This window comes from Diadema antillarum, unplaced genomic scaffold (assembly GCF_040938485.1).
Source record: "Diadema antillarum isolate AM-2024a unplaced genomic scaffold, OU_Dant_1.0 seq00001833_RagTag, whole genome shotgun sequence".
In the NCBI taxonomy this organism is placed as follows: domain Eukaryota; kingdom Metazoa; phylum Echinodermata; class Echinoidea; order Diadematoida; family Diadematidae; genus Diadema; species Diadema antillarum.
In genome coordinates, this window is record NW_027272506.1 from 99,102 (window position 1) to 113,514 (window position 14,413).

At 36.8% G+C, this 14,413-nt stretch overlaps 1 protein-coding gene across 1 annotated transcript in view; it reads left to right on the forward strand.

Annotated features, from left to right (window-relative positions):
- LOC139712637 (uncharacterized) overlaps positions 1-14,413 on the forward strand; it is a 95,175-nt gene that overhangs the window by 65,226 nt on the left and 15,536 nt on the right. Inside the window, exons 14-22 of the mRNA XM_071624446.1 lie at positions 1,424-1,522; positions 2,682-2,735; positions 3,889-3,987; positions 5,211-5,309; positions 9,361-9,468; positions 9,995-10,048; positions 11,552-11,650; positions 12,929-12,979; positions 13,933-14,085. Coding sequence (XP_071480547.1) covers positions 1,424-1,522; positions 2,682-2,735; positions 3,889-3,987; positions 5,211-5,309; positions 9,361-9,468; positions 9,995-10,048; positions 11,552-11,650; positions 12,929-12,979; positions 13,933-14,085 — 816 coding nt within the window. The remainder of the gene's footprint in view (positions 1-1,423; positions 1,523-2,681; positions 2,736-3,888; positions 3,988-5,210; positions 5,310-9,360; positions 9,469-9,994; positions 10,049-11,551; positions 11,651-12,928; positions 12,980-13,932; positions 14,086-14,413) is intronic.

Below are 14,413 nucleotides of genomic sequence, written 5' to 3' on the forward strand. Positions count from 1 at the left end.
TAAATAGACCATGTGGTAAAAAGATATTGCCTTCTAGTATATAGGCTCTCTGTTTAGCAACAAATCTGTTGGTGAAATATTTCTCTCGTAACAAGGACACACTCCTTGAGTTTAACATGCAAATGCTTTTATTTGTATACTTTACACATAAAAACTATATTTTAAATAAAAAGTTTCTTATAAACTATACTGACATTTATTTACATAATTGTGATATAAAATTGTGACTGCCGGCCATTTTGCACCCAATTTTCCATGTTAGGAAGAGCTCGAGCGGTTAAATCAGTACATGCGAGCGTCAAAATCTCTTAATATGTGTTTTATTCAGTCCTTCACGTTTCGAAACTTGTAAAGAAGCTTAAATTGTGTATGGGGTTCCCTAGTTGAAAGGTTATAAAAATTTCAGGAAATGGCGGCCATTTTGGATGCCATATTGGATTACGGTACTTGTGTGCGTCAGCATCTCTTAATATGTATTTTATTGAGTTCTTCATCCTTCAAAACATATATCTAGACACTTAAATTTTATATTTGGGTTACCTGGCTGAAAAGCTATTCAGAAAATGGCGGCCATTTTGGACGCCATCTTGGATTTCGGTACTTGCGTGCATCAACATCTCCGGATATGTGTTTTATTGAGTTCTTCATGCTTCAAAACAAATATTTAGACATTTAAATTTTGTATTTGGGTTACCTGGCTGAAAAGCTATAAAAATTTCAGAAAATGGCGGCCATTTTGGAAAATTCGGTACTTGCGTGCACCATCATCTCTTGATAGTATTCTATTGAGTTCTTTATGCTTCAAAACATATATTTAGACATTTAAATTTTGTATTTAGGTTCTCTGGTTGAAAAGTTATAAGAATTTCTGGAAATGGCGGCCATTTTGGACGCCATCTTGGATTGTGGAAAACGCTCAAAGAGGATTTATGAGGACTTTTAGTATGTTATTCTAGACATTTTTCTGGACCTATCCTGAAAAAATCAGCTTGTTACCAAAAATGTCCAGGTTTAGGCTTTTTTTGACCTAATGCTCTTGGACTATTACATGAATACATGAATGCACAATGTACATAATTTGCATGAGCATGCAAGTATGACAATCTGAATACAATTAACACACAGGATATGTCCGATGTGATTTTTTTTTCCCCGTTGTGAAGTTTTAGTAATTGCTATGATGAGCATATGGCCATTTTATTGAAAGACAGGAACATTGCTCATGAGGAATGAATTGCGCATTATTAAGTTATGCTTCTCTTTGTAGATTTTTTAGAGAAAGGTACCATATGGCAGTAATTTAAATGTATATAAGTCTCTATTTACGTTTTAAGAGGAAGGAGAGGTTTGATGAGAGAAATTCCTATCATTATCTTGTCATATCTCAATTTATTTCAAGTTTGAATCATTTAACTTTATTTAGGGACCACCTGGAGAAAATGGGATACCTGGTATCCCTGGTCCACCAGGAGAGAAGGGGGATCCTGGGATGCCTGGTCAACAAGGCTATGTTGGTCTCATGGTAAGTTCTTGTTACTTCCCAGTCTTCCTCTTCTCTTTTCTTCTTGGTTATGATATTAGATCTACATCTGAGAGCTCTTTTATGTCCACAGATGAACAAGTGAAAGAAAGCAGTTTCTTCAAGACACTCATTTTTACAAGGTGGTGCCATCATGGAAGCACTGTATCTCGTCTGGAATAAAGTGTCATAAAACGAGCTACAATTGATATTCCAATAAACAATCTTCCACATGGAGTAAAATAACATGCAAATTTTGATTTGTGAACAACAACAAAACTGTGAAAGAGCCATTATGCAAAATCCCACTTACCATCACATGAGTTGCAGAAATTGCAGTGTACAAAGTGCCAAGAAATTCCAGGTTAATTAATCCAGCAAAGCAGGTGTAGTGAAGTGTCCTCTCCAAAATAGTGTAAACTGTGAGGTGATGATTAGGGCACAAGAAAACACCTCTTTGCTGTGTGAAAGGAGACAAACTTGACTCTGATTGGCTGAGACCAGGTGAAACACCTGTGTTGTCATAACAACAGAAAGAAAAGCATTAGGGTGACAGGTGCAGAGAAATATTTCACACCTGCAGAAATTTACAAAGTTATGTGGCACAGGCATGTCTGCCATTTCTGAGATTAGGCAGGTGTGTGTACAGAACTGCAATAACATTAAACTAAGTTGTAGAGAGCTTACTTGGATGATAGATTTAAGTTTTGTTGTTCTTTAGATGTGAGAAAAAAAAATAGATTGACAACTCTGGATGATTAGTGGTGCAATGGCGATCAAAAGAGTTTAGTGAAACAAAGTGTGTATGTCTCAACTTCTGTCCAGCATATTGTGCACTTCCCCTGTAATGTCATGTGTACAGGTGTGGTGTGTTGTTTTATGTTCTATGTACCAAAATACTTTAAAATGACAGTCTTTAATGGTTTAATCTCTTCACAAAAATCAATTCATCTGTCTGCTTTAGTCCCTTATTTCTTCAACAGGCAGTGATTTTTCATTGAATGTCATAATGATAAAAAGGTATCATCCTGGTATATGTTGTGCACTAGCTGTCATCATTATCAGGAAATGGCTTGTTGATGAGCTTGCTGCTGGAGTTTTATGTCATCTTGATGAACATCATTTTCATTTAATGCTCTGTCATTATTCCTGCTGGTGACAGGGCTTTCTAGGGGAGCCAGGTCTACAAGGGCCAAATGGAACCACTGGCAGGCCGGTAAGTGTGATTGCATGTTCATATATGTTTAAAGGGACCGTACACAGTGCTGATTGAGGTGAGGATTCAGCTTGTAACATTTTGCGAAATATTTAGAAAGCACCCTATGAAATGTTAAAGAGCATCTAATTCTAAGGGGAATCAAAAGTTTATTTGATGAAAATCGGTTTTGAAATGACTGAGATATCTAAAAACAAGGAAAAACAAAGAGATCCAAATAAAAGTTGTGGCCTGTCAATTTTATTAGTATCGCTTTTTAGGACATCTCAGCCATGTCAAGGCCAATTTTCATTAAATAAACATTGAATCCTTCTTGAAATCACATGCTCTTTCATATTTCATAAGAGGTTTTTCATTATCTCACCAAAAAATGTTATAAACCTGAATCCTCACCTCATAACCAGAACTGTATAGTCCCTTTAACCTTTCAGCTGCTACCTTTCAGCTGCTGGAACAGTGCAGGTCTTGTTCAAAGAGCCTCTGATGAAAATTTTCAAAACTGTCGGGAGGCAGTACAACTCCTCACTGAGTTGTCGTCTTCCCCCTTTGCCCCGTATTTCTGATGGCAGTGTAATTTTTACATTGTCATTTATGGAAACTTTTTCATATTCCTTCACTTCTTTGAGCCAACAAAAGTCTGGAGTATGCTTATATCAAAGGAATGAAAAATCTGTACAGAAACATCATACCCACGAGACTGAAAGAGATAATGTGTACATGCCAATTGCAATATTTGTACCTGTTTATCAAGGTGAAAGTCAGCTATCATCTAAAAAATGAAACAGAGTGCAAAATTTTATACTCTCTCTCTAAAAAAAAGTTCAGTCCCGAAGGAGTGACATTCAGAAAAGAGTGAATTTAGAATGAAATCGTTGCGAATTTGGAGTGAAAATATGTTTTTCACTTATTTTGGAGTGATCCCTCAGGTCACTCCAAAATTAATGAAAATAAACATTTTTACTCAAAATTCACTCCAATTTCACTCATAACTCATTCTTTTCTGCTATTCACTCCTTCAAGAGTGAAAGTCTTAACTTTTTTTTCTAAGAGAGAGAGAGAGTATAAGGCATTAATTGTAATCTATTTAGGTAATTGAACTAAACATCATCTCAAAGGGTCAGGAAATATTTTTTTTTTTTGGCCATTTCCTTAGGGTATGAATGGCACCGATGGATCACCAGGAGAAATGGGTCCTGACGGGCCTGAAGGGGAGCAAGGCCTACCTGGCAGTCCTGGGGATCCTGGATTACCGGTCAGTCACCTTGTCCGTTGTGGACAGTGTGTGTCTGTTGCCAATTAAAAAAAGCAGAAGAGTGTTAGTTCTATCTTAACTCTTCACGATAAAATCAACACCCTTATAGTTGATTTATAAAATTATCATGTTTTAATAGATGAATCAAAGTATCTCAGTGTATAAATATTCCCTATGCATCCTCCTCTCTTCCAACTTCCCTTTTTCCCCAACATTTTGTGTTCATCTTTTTGTACCTGTTCTTCAGCATCCTGTACTATGTATTCTCAATCTGTGCAGCCTGCTTCCCAATTAAATGTATTATGTTTTCAAAAATCATTTCTTTCTGTTTACTGTGCATTGTTTTGTCGGCTTTAAAAAAAAAAGAACATCTGTTGAAAGACCTGACCAGAAGAAATATCTTACTATGTTTCAGAGTAACAGTAATTTTATACAAAATTAAAGTGAAATTGAAATGATAATGGAAATTCATAGTGAAATAAAAATTGAAATGGGGTGGTTGAACTTATGTGGTTCAAAGTAGTGTGCAGTTCTGAATTATCAATTATCTTTATCATAATGTATCAACAGACATATAAAATGCATACAGTGTATCAGCTCGCCCCTACTTTGGAAAATAATGTCCTCACAGTTTATTTGGATGTGGAAAATAAATTATATTCATTTCTGGTCGGTTTCCTTCTGTTTGAGTTTATTTTGATGGCACAGAACAAGTGCTGATGAGAAGGGCATTTCAGTGTTCCCAAACTAATCTCAACATGTGTGAATAAAGACTGCTCAAACCATTTATTGTTTTCAAAATGGTCCACATTTATTTGAATCAATTCAAGATTGCCCAAACTATTCAAAGTCAGTGAAACCATCCATCAGTATTTGTGTGACTGTTAAACCTCTCAAACTGTCCAAAGTATCCAAATTATCCAAACTATTCGAAGTTAATGAAACCATCCATCAGTATGTGAATGAGAGTTAGACCTCCCAAACTGTTCAAAATATCCAAACTACCCAAACTATTCGAAGTTAATGAAACCATCCATCAGTATGTGAATGAGAGTTAGACCTCCCAAACCGTCCAGAGTATCCAAACTACCCGAACTATTCCAAGTTAATGAAACCACCCATCAGTATCGTATGTGAATGACTGTAATTAGACCTCGATCCCAAACTATCCAAAGTATCCAAACTACCCAAACTTGTGTGAATGAGGGCTGTCTACTCCTCAGGGTAGGACCGGCTGGCCAGGAGAGGTGGGCGCCAAAGGCATGAAAGGTGAGGAGGGTCCACGTGGTTTCAAAGGAATGCCAGGAAGGCCTGGTATCAGGGTATGTTTCAACCTCTTGCTCAAAGTTGCCCTCAAGTATACTACCCTACAGCTACGACGTACATTGCAATTATATTTATCCCTGCTTTGATAACCCATACAGCTTTCATTTCTCCCTTAAATGAAGGTGATCGTGAAACTAACATTTACTGGATCAGGATGTTGTAATCTTGTTCACCTATTTTGCATCATGTGATGTTCATGTTGGACTCATACAGGTGAAAATGCCTGTGAAACTTGGCAGCCGAGTTTTTGCCATTCAATGCAATCTTCGTATCACAGCTATGTATAAGCCATCACAGGAAATTAAGCACCCTATATCTCTTGTGGTCATTCCACCCATGATATATGTTTTGTTACTGTTTTCCTTTGTTTGCTGTACAGTCTGTGTTCAGTCATGTAATTGCTTCACCTCCCCAATATGATTTTAATTACTTTGCCATGCTTGTCTGCCCACAACATGCCCCTGTCTTGTCTTCAACCTATTCCTCAACTACCCATATCTTCATAGAATGTCAAGAAATGTTCCAAATCATTTGTTATTTATGCCAATGTGATGGACATTAATGTTAGGTTGCTGTGAATCTTCAAATCATAACTCTTTTCCTGCATGCTGGTAGAAAAATGCTGTATCATATAATGCTAATAATATATTGATGTGTCCACACTCTCCAGCATGCTATGTAAACTTAGAGGGGGGAATAGCCTGAATTTCAGGCACCTCCATGTCCTTGCCTGAAATATCTTGTTGTGAAGCACAGTGAAAATAACAGAGTCAACATGTGAAGTTGGTACCCAAAATTTGATATCATTCCGCTGATTGTAGACAAGTCTATATAATTTTCAAGCAGAACAATAGATGATACAAAACTAAAACATGATATGGTCTGCACAGTAAAAAAGCAAATATGAATCAAGATTCAAACTGTTTTCCTTTCTATGAAAGTACTTGAGGAAAAGCATGTATAAGCCAGTAGTTAACTCCACTGAAAAATTTGTTAAATAGACAAACAATTAAAATTGTGATGCTGGGCAATTTTTTGTTCTATGGGATCAGGTATGCATACAATGTAAGCCACCAAGGTTTAGGTATTGACAATAACTGTTTGCTGATTGCAGGAAAACACCCAGGTGACACCCTTTCATGTACATTTAGTCTATGTTGCTATCCAACAGAGATGAATTATTGATAATAAGTTATTTATTGAATATTGAATGTTGGGAAGTTATTGATTAGATATTGATCGTGGCCCATTCTCAGTAAAAGCGTTCAAATACGGAATTTTGGTGTCGCCGACATTCCATGACAGTTTGCGGTTCCCTGAAACCTATTAGATACTATTTAAATGTTTATAATATATCACGAGGACTTTATTTGTTAAAAATAAACACGATCAAATGCAGTTGTCTGCCTTTTTGTATAAAATTTTGCTGTTAAACTTCGTTATGACCCCCAAAACGCAGTGTCGCCGGCTGTTTCAGAATTATGTTTTATTGCTCCTCTCCGTCCACAAACATACTTTCTAAATATCATTTTCATGGACAATGAGCATATCATATGTGCTAATCACAATACTCAAAAAGTTCCACAATTTTTATTGAGTTCTTTTTTTATAGCCTTTTGAAACCTGCCGCCAAATTCACCGCCAGATACGTTACCAGTTTCTTTAGTGTTACAGCATTGCGAAAATAACAAGACTATGCAATGACCCTGTGTATATGAAACCCTGAGGATATACTTCATACACTGCAAGTACTTAGATTTTTTGTGCAACAGCTCTTTATTGAGAATACGGTACAATGTTTGAAATATCGGTTTTCTACACTTTTATTTGGACAGATACGTTACATACTTTTCACGCCACCCACTGCGACAGATATTGCAATGTCAGACAAATTGTATATTATACATTACTCCTCGGAATGACGCATCGATTCAACATTAAAGTTTAGTACAAGTGAGGAATATTTGGTAGATATCGCTCTCATAATAATATGATCGACCATATACGTTACCACAGATACGTTACCCCAGATACGTGACCGAATTTTGCTCATTGGTCTTGTGCTTTCTGGGGATCAAATCTCGTCAAAATTCATCCCTACACATTACATGCTTCGTTTTGTTGGACCTCAGGATTATATTCTTACACCAAAAGGACAGAGAGGTGAAAAAGAGCAACACTTCCACATGATTTTTCTTTGTGCGTCAGTGTCTCACAACTTAATGGCAAGTTTTCCGACAGATACGTTACCACATAATCAAAATGCTGAAAAGAAATTGTAAATGTTTTTACAAACAAATCGTTGTGTGCTCATAAACTCCAAAGTTCTATTCTATAAAACCCAGCCACTTTCATATTCTATGCAACAACTTTGAACGTTTATTTTACAAGACGAAGCTAAGATTCAGCATATCAGTTTTTTGCTTTTCAGATTTAGCAGATACGTTACGTATAATTCAGGGCACCCACGGTGACAAATAATGTTATGTAAAACAAAGTGTTCATAAAACAATTCTGCATAGAATGACGCTTCCATAAAAAACTAAAGTTATGTTCAAATGAAGAATATTGAGTAGAAATTGCTCTGTAACTTCACCGACTGATTCATTTACGGTACGCCAGATACATTACCAAACTTTGAAAGAGTAAAAAGTAGTTTATGAAACGCTTCCAAGAAAAGTTTTAGTGTTCTGTTGCATATTTATTCTAGTGTTTTTCAACATATGAAGAACTACTCAAGATTCATTGATAAGTTGAACAATTATTTATTCATTTTCATTAAAAGGGATGAGCCAAATACGTTACCATAGGTCAAACAACTGTTTAGCATATCGAGTTCATAGAGACTGTACCTACTTCCTTCTAAGTGCCTGCAAAAATATATTTTTTAAACCTTGTTTGCATCATCCATCAAAACTTAATGAATATTTATAGTCAGATGAATAAATACATTCAGATGTAAGATGAGAATATTCTGTGAATGAAGAACTCAGCTTTCACATTTAGGGCTCTTTTCCACTACATTTCATTGTTTAAATATTACGTACAATGTTTAAAATGGTTAATTTGGGCTTACATCATTCATTTTTACATCAATTCATAAGGTAAATAATTAAACAGGTGATATTTATTAATTCATACACAACTAAAATTATTACTTATATTTTACCAGATACGTTACCAAAGGTGATTCGATGTTTTTCAATAGTTACTTCCCCAGGAAAGCAATTAATATTTGTTTCCTGTGGAAATTCCAGATCGGATCGTTCCCTTTGCATGATTTGTGGGATTCGAAACTTTATTTGTAAGCGAAATTTGCTAAAAATACAAAGTGAATCTTAAGGTTATATTTCATTTCAGCAAAAAGCATATTTCAACCTACCACACAGAAATAATTTCTACCAATTAGCAAGGGATGACAACATCTTTGCCTCTTGAAAAACCCCAATATCTTTAGGGGGGACAGATGTCTTTTCCTGAACAGAAATTGGATCAAAACAATAAATTTAATTCAGAGTTAGGGGTCCATTACAACATGTAAATTTGCGGTAACGTATCTGATTGGTGATCAAAAATCATATATGATGCTCTATTTCAATTCATTTTTACTCAATGAATGGCCATCATTTAGAATTTTCCACTTTTTGTTTCGTATTTGAGCGGTTTTGAAGTTTCCGAAAACACATCTTTGAATGTATTACTTTGTGGTTGATTTTTCGGTTTTACTCACATGGAATTGAACACTTAATCTGAGAATGGCCCTCATATTGACAGCGGGATCTTGTGAAGTACCAACTTTATGCAGTAAGATCCTAATGGTGCAGAAACTTTGGTCATATCAATAATTTGTATCTGCATCCTCCTCTGTTATTGTGTACATTTGAAACATTTTGAAGTGTGACTGTAGATAGATAATGATACTTGTGATGTAGATGCCCTTCCCGCCAGAGTATTGTTAACTCACAGAGAATGGCTGTAGAGCAATAAAACGTTTGATGTATTGCTCACTCTCTCACGAGAGCTCACTGGGTTTGCATGGATTCACAGGGTGAGATTGGACTCTCTGGATCTGGTGGTAGCAGAGGGACGCAGGGAGACCTAGGCTACAGGGGGTTCCCGGGCCTCCAGGGACCAGCGGGGCCCAAGGGGTACCCGGTATGTATCATGCATACGGCACATGCTTTGATAGGAGGACTCTTTTCCAGTGGGGGTCCGTGTATCAATTTGTCAAGATGGCAATGGTATACTCTTTCTATTGAACATGTTTAGGAAATAATGGTGCAGGAATAAACATCAGTTGTGAAAAGTTCATGAATTTGAAGGTGTTTTTTTTTACTTTCTATGCTGCCTTATCCATTTGTGATGTTTTCCTCACGTGAGACATAAGAAGGGATTATTCTATGTCAGAGTGATTTCACAGGTCTCTTGAATGTGGTTGTATCCTGATTGCTCATTGTTCTGAATATGCTGGTCCTGTTTGAAATGCATGTATTGCAGGCTTAGAGTGCAGGTAGCTGCTTGAAATAAATTTGATCATTATCATTATTAGGAGAACTTGCTTTGATACGTGATTTGTGATCTAGGGTGCAACATGGAAACAATGAACAGTCATTTTGTGAACGTAAATTCATTTTAATGCAGCCAAGGCTTGCTTCTATCACCATTCTCATTTCTATTTCAGGGATTTCCTGGAAGAGAAGGCGAACGAGGCAATCTTGGTTATGTCGGACTAAAGGTGACACCATTATGGTTTTTCATTTGAGTGAGGAGACAGTGATATGTGTGTATTGTACAGGAGTTGACAAGTGCAGTGTAATTCAGTTAGTGTCATTTGTTCACTTCAAAGGGTTGATTTGAACTTCAATTATAGAATAATCGTAAAATGTGTTTTGATTTCATTTAAGATCATTAATAATGTGAACACCACAGTGATTGAACCAAGAAGACAAAAGCAAGAAAAAGATAATTATTAATTGAGCAAAAGGAGAAAGTACGTACATTGAGAAATAGATGAAGGACAAAGAAATGAAGAGACAAAGGAAAGAGGAAAAGAAGAAGGGAGATATCTAGATAATGAGAGGAAGAAGAAGAAGTTACAAGAAAAGATAAGAGGAGAGGAGGAAAAAAGGAAAGAGATGTTGAGGATAGACTAGTTAAGGAAGGTGAAGGTGAAATGATGTTGGATAAGAATGAGGAAGGGAAAAGAAGAAAATAAAGTAAGTGAGAGAGATGAATAGAAAAATGGACATCGGAAAAGTTATATTTGAGGAAATGACATGAGATTTTAAAGAAAAGTAATAGCAGAAGAAAAGAAAATAATGATAGGGAAGGAGATGGCAAAGAGAGGTGAGAAAAGTTATATACTCTCAGAAATTGAAGAGTATTAGATGAAGAGTATAATATATTAGAAGGAGGGAGAAAGGGGAAAGAAGAGAAGCGAAAGAAGGAAGATATGTTGTATAGAAGAGTGAGAAGAGCATGAAGAAGGCCAGGTGTTGTAAGAAGACCAGGGGGAGGGGCATTTCATGAAGCATTTTGTCCGAGAAAGTTGTCAGACAAATTTGCTCTCAGCCAATCAGATGCAAGGATTTCAGTAGCTTGTAACAGTTTGTCAGAAAACTATCTGACCAAACTGCTTCAATCATGAAATGTCCCCCTGGATGACACAGAAAGAAAGGGAGTGGCATCAACTACATGCAACATGGTGAATAGATAAAGATGGATATGGATAAAAAGTTTGTGAACATACAGTCAACCTTGCGTAAGTCGACTTTGCATAAGTGACCTCACATAATCAAATAATTGCTTCTGTCAAAGGTCTTTCCAAGTCCTCTTCACTTTATATTCTGTTGATTTTAATCCCTCATAAGTTGAATTTTCTGTAAGTCGAAGCTCTTTCTTCAGTCCAAATAGACCGACTTAGGCAAGGTTGGCTGTATATATCCATGTTTTTTGGGTTTTTTACCTCAGTTTAGAGTATGTCATATACTTCTTGTCATTATCTTTTTTTTCTTCACATATTTTTATGCACCTGTGCCTCAATACTCATTATATTGTTATGTAATTTTTGTTGGAACTATACTGCATGTATGCAGGTAGGTTGAATGTAGGCTGAAGCTGAGATTACTGTACTAGTTTCAACCATATGGTTATCAGGTCAAAAGTGAGTGAAACTAGATTTAATAATTCTTGTTTGTTTTTTATATGTATATGTTACTTTTTTTTCTTTCCAATCCAGGGAGAGAGGGGAGATGTTGGGAAGACAGGCACTCCTGGACTGGATGGGGATTTAGGCTTTCCAGGGCTGACTGGGATGAGGGGTCCACCAGGATTACCTGTGAGTTGGCCAGGAATGACTGGAGAGGGTCTTTGTTGCTCAAGTAAACTCTCTGCTCTAATAAAGTTACACACCTATTTAAGGAATGTCTTGCTGGTTTTTGTTTCTGGGTTTTCCTTGCATTACATATGAAATGTTTAGCCTTCATTTCTAGAAAGAGAGAGATAAGTGAAAGGGTGAATGGGATGGAACCATTTCTGAAGAATACAATTGCCATAACGTATGCAAACACACATATTAATAAAAATAGATAGATAGATAGATAGATAGATAGATAGATAGATAGATAGATAGATAGATAGATAGATAGACAGATAGATAAATTGATAGATTGATACAAATGACTGTTTAGACAGAGAGATGGATACACCAAGCTTACTGACTGGATAGCTACACAATGAGACAGGGTGATATGTAATGAATGGTCATCATATGCATCACAATCATTCCTCTTCATTGTGAAAGTTGTAGTATGATACAGATTACGGTAATGGTTATGTATTCATCAAGTCTCATTTTTCATGCGTGTTAGTTCTAGAGCTCTGGAGTCAGAGAGCATGGCATCGCTATGGCGACAAGACCTTGTATCTAAAAAAAATGTCAAATGTTCAGGAGAGCAAAACAAAAACAAAAACATGGCAGCCAAAGCACTATTTTATGAAATGGGATTGCCTTTCCTTTGACATGGCTTGGTGGCTCCACTTTTAGGGTAAGACAGCTATAGAATTTGGACAGGACATTACTTAACTGATTATCTGACCAGTAATCTGAAAAGGTCATTTTCACCAAAATTTGAGATACAAGGTCTGGTTGCCCCAGCGACGATAGTCATAATGGATGTAATAATATTTGCATGCACACATGACTTCTAGTATAACAAAGACCTGGGACCAGCAGTTTCCCTTCATTTCTTTTTTCACCTTTTTTTTTCCACTTCATGATATTGAAATTTTGTTATAACTGAAGGGAAAGCTGCACCATAGACGTTTCTAATCGTAATTTTGGGGCCTTAATTTTTACTTCATTGAAACGAAGTTTCCATAAACTTTTCATTTGTTGTAACAGGAGTGCCCTTTATAATTGTTTTTTTTTATTGTAACTTTGAATATAATTGTGTTATTGATGGTCTCTCTCTCTTTCTCTGTCTCTCATTTCTGTCTGCTATTTATCTACAATCCATTCATGTCTCCTTAAATCTCTGTCTGTCTGTCTGTCTGTCTGTCTGTCTGTCTGTCTGTCTGTCTGTCTGTCTGTGTCCTTCTCTGTCTCTGAATTCAGGGTTTTCCTGGACCAGATGGTGTGCCTGGAAATGATGGTATAGGCTGGAAGGTAGGAGGCCATGTTTTTCCTTCCAGCTCTAAACGTGTTATAGTATTCAAACTACACCACCACTCGTTCTGCCACAAACAACACTTAGGCTTCATGTGCACTAAAAGATGCAGACATATATCACACATGACTTTTCAACATGCTATGTTTCACTAACATGATGCTAATTGTGATTTTTTTTTTCATTTCTTTTTGGGGTTGGGGTAGTGAATGCTTTCAGCTAGGAACACCATAACTCTTGAGAAACTGACTGTGCTACATGTCTGCTGAATCACAGGTTTTCTCTTTCCGTAGTGCTTTTCTGTCATAAAATATTTACGAAAGGGTAAAGGAGGGTACACAATTCGGTATATCTGAAGTAATCACATCACAACATTCCACATTATCATGGTCAGCTTAGAAGATTTCCTGTAATGGCAATGAGACCATAAGCATTTTTCTTTAAAAACAAAAATGGAGTTAATTTGAAAGGAACAACATTTTTTTATAGATTTGACATCTGCACTTCTGACTTTTTTTTTTTTTTTTTGGCGTCACAATATGACACCAAAAGTTCTGATATGAAATGCCTCCAGTACCAAGAGTAGCAGTCAGGGGCGGATCCAGGAATTCTGGAAAGGGAGGGGGGCGGCAAAAATATTTCTGCTGCCACTTCCAGGTTTCATCGGCTGATAAGCAAAACAAAAAAAAAATGCTTCAGTGCAATTTTCTGCTGCCACTACAATCGGCTGACAAAGATAGTTTCTTCAGAAATTAAATGGGGGTGCACACGCCCCCTTTCATTTTTTTTCTTTTTATTTCTTATGTTTAACCAAAAAAAAGATAGGGGGCGCATGCCAGGGCACAACCCCCCCCCCCCCCCCCCCCCCCCCCCCGATCTGCTTATGGCAGTGTTTGTGTAGGCATTTCTCTACACACCATTCAAAATGCCTTCAAATGTATCATGTCTACAGGGAGCCAAGGGGTTAATGGGTCTCATGGGGGAACCAGGTGTGAGGGGTCCTGCTGGGGAGCAAGGAGACGCTGGACCGGCAGGGGACAGGGGATCTCCCGGTCTACCCGGTCTGCCTGGGTTACCTGGTAGAAATGGATCTATCGGCACACCGGTGAGTCCGTGAAGTTATTACTTTCCTCAAGTTCATCATGCTGCCTTTGTCGTGTTAATTGGTTTCTGTGTTATTAGCAGAAGTTGCAATTTGCCTTTTGAAATGTTGTGTCTCGCTGAGAAATTATCCATTTCTTTCTTGTTTTGAAAGATGTTTTGTGGTTGGAGTATGTGCAGTGTCCATATCAATACATCAAAAGCATTGATTATGTACAGCATTGGCACATTTCATTTTTTGTAATTTATGTCAGACCTGTCTGTTATTTCAGTCATTGATAAGGAGTTCAAAAAGAAAAGGGAAAGTAAAGAAGAGAAATAGATGATACTCT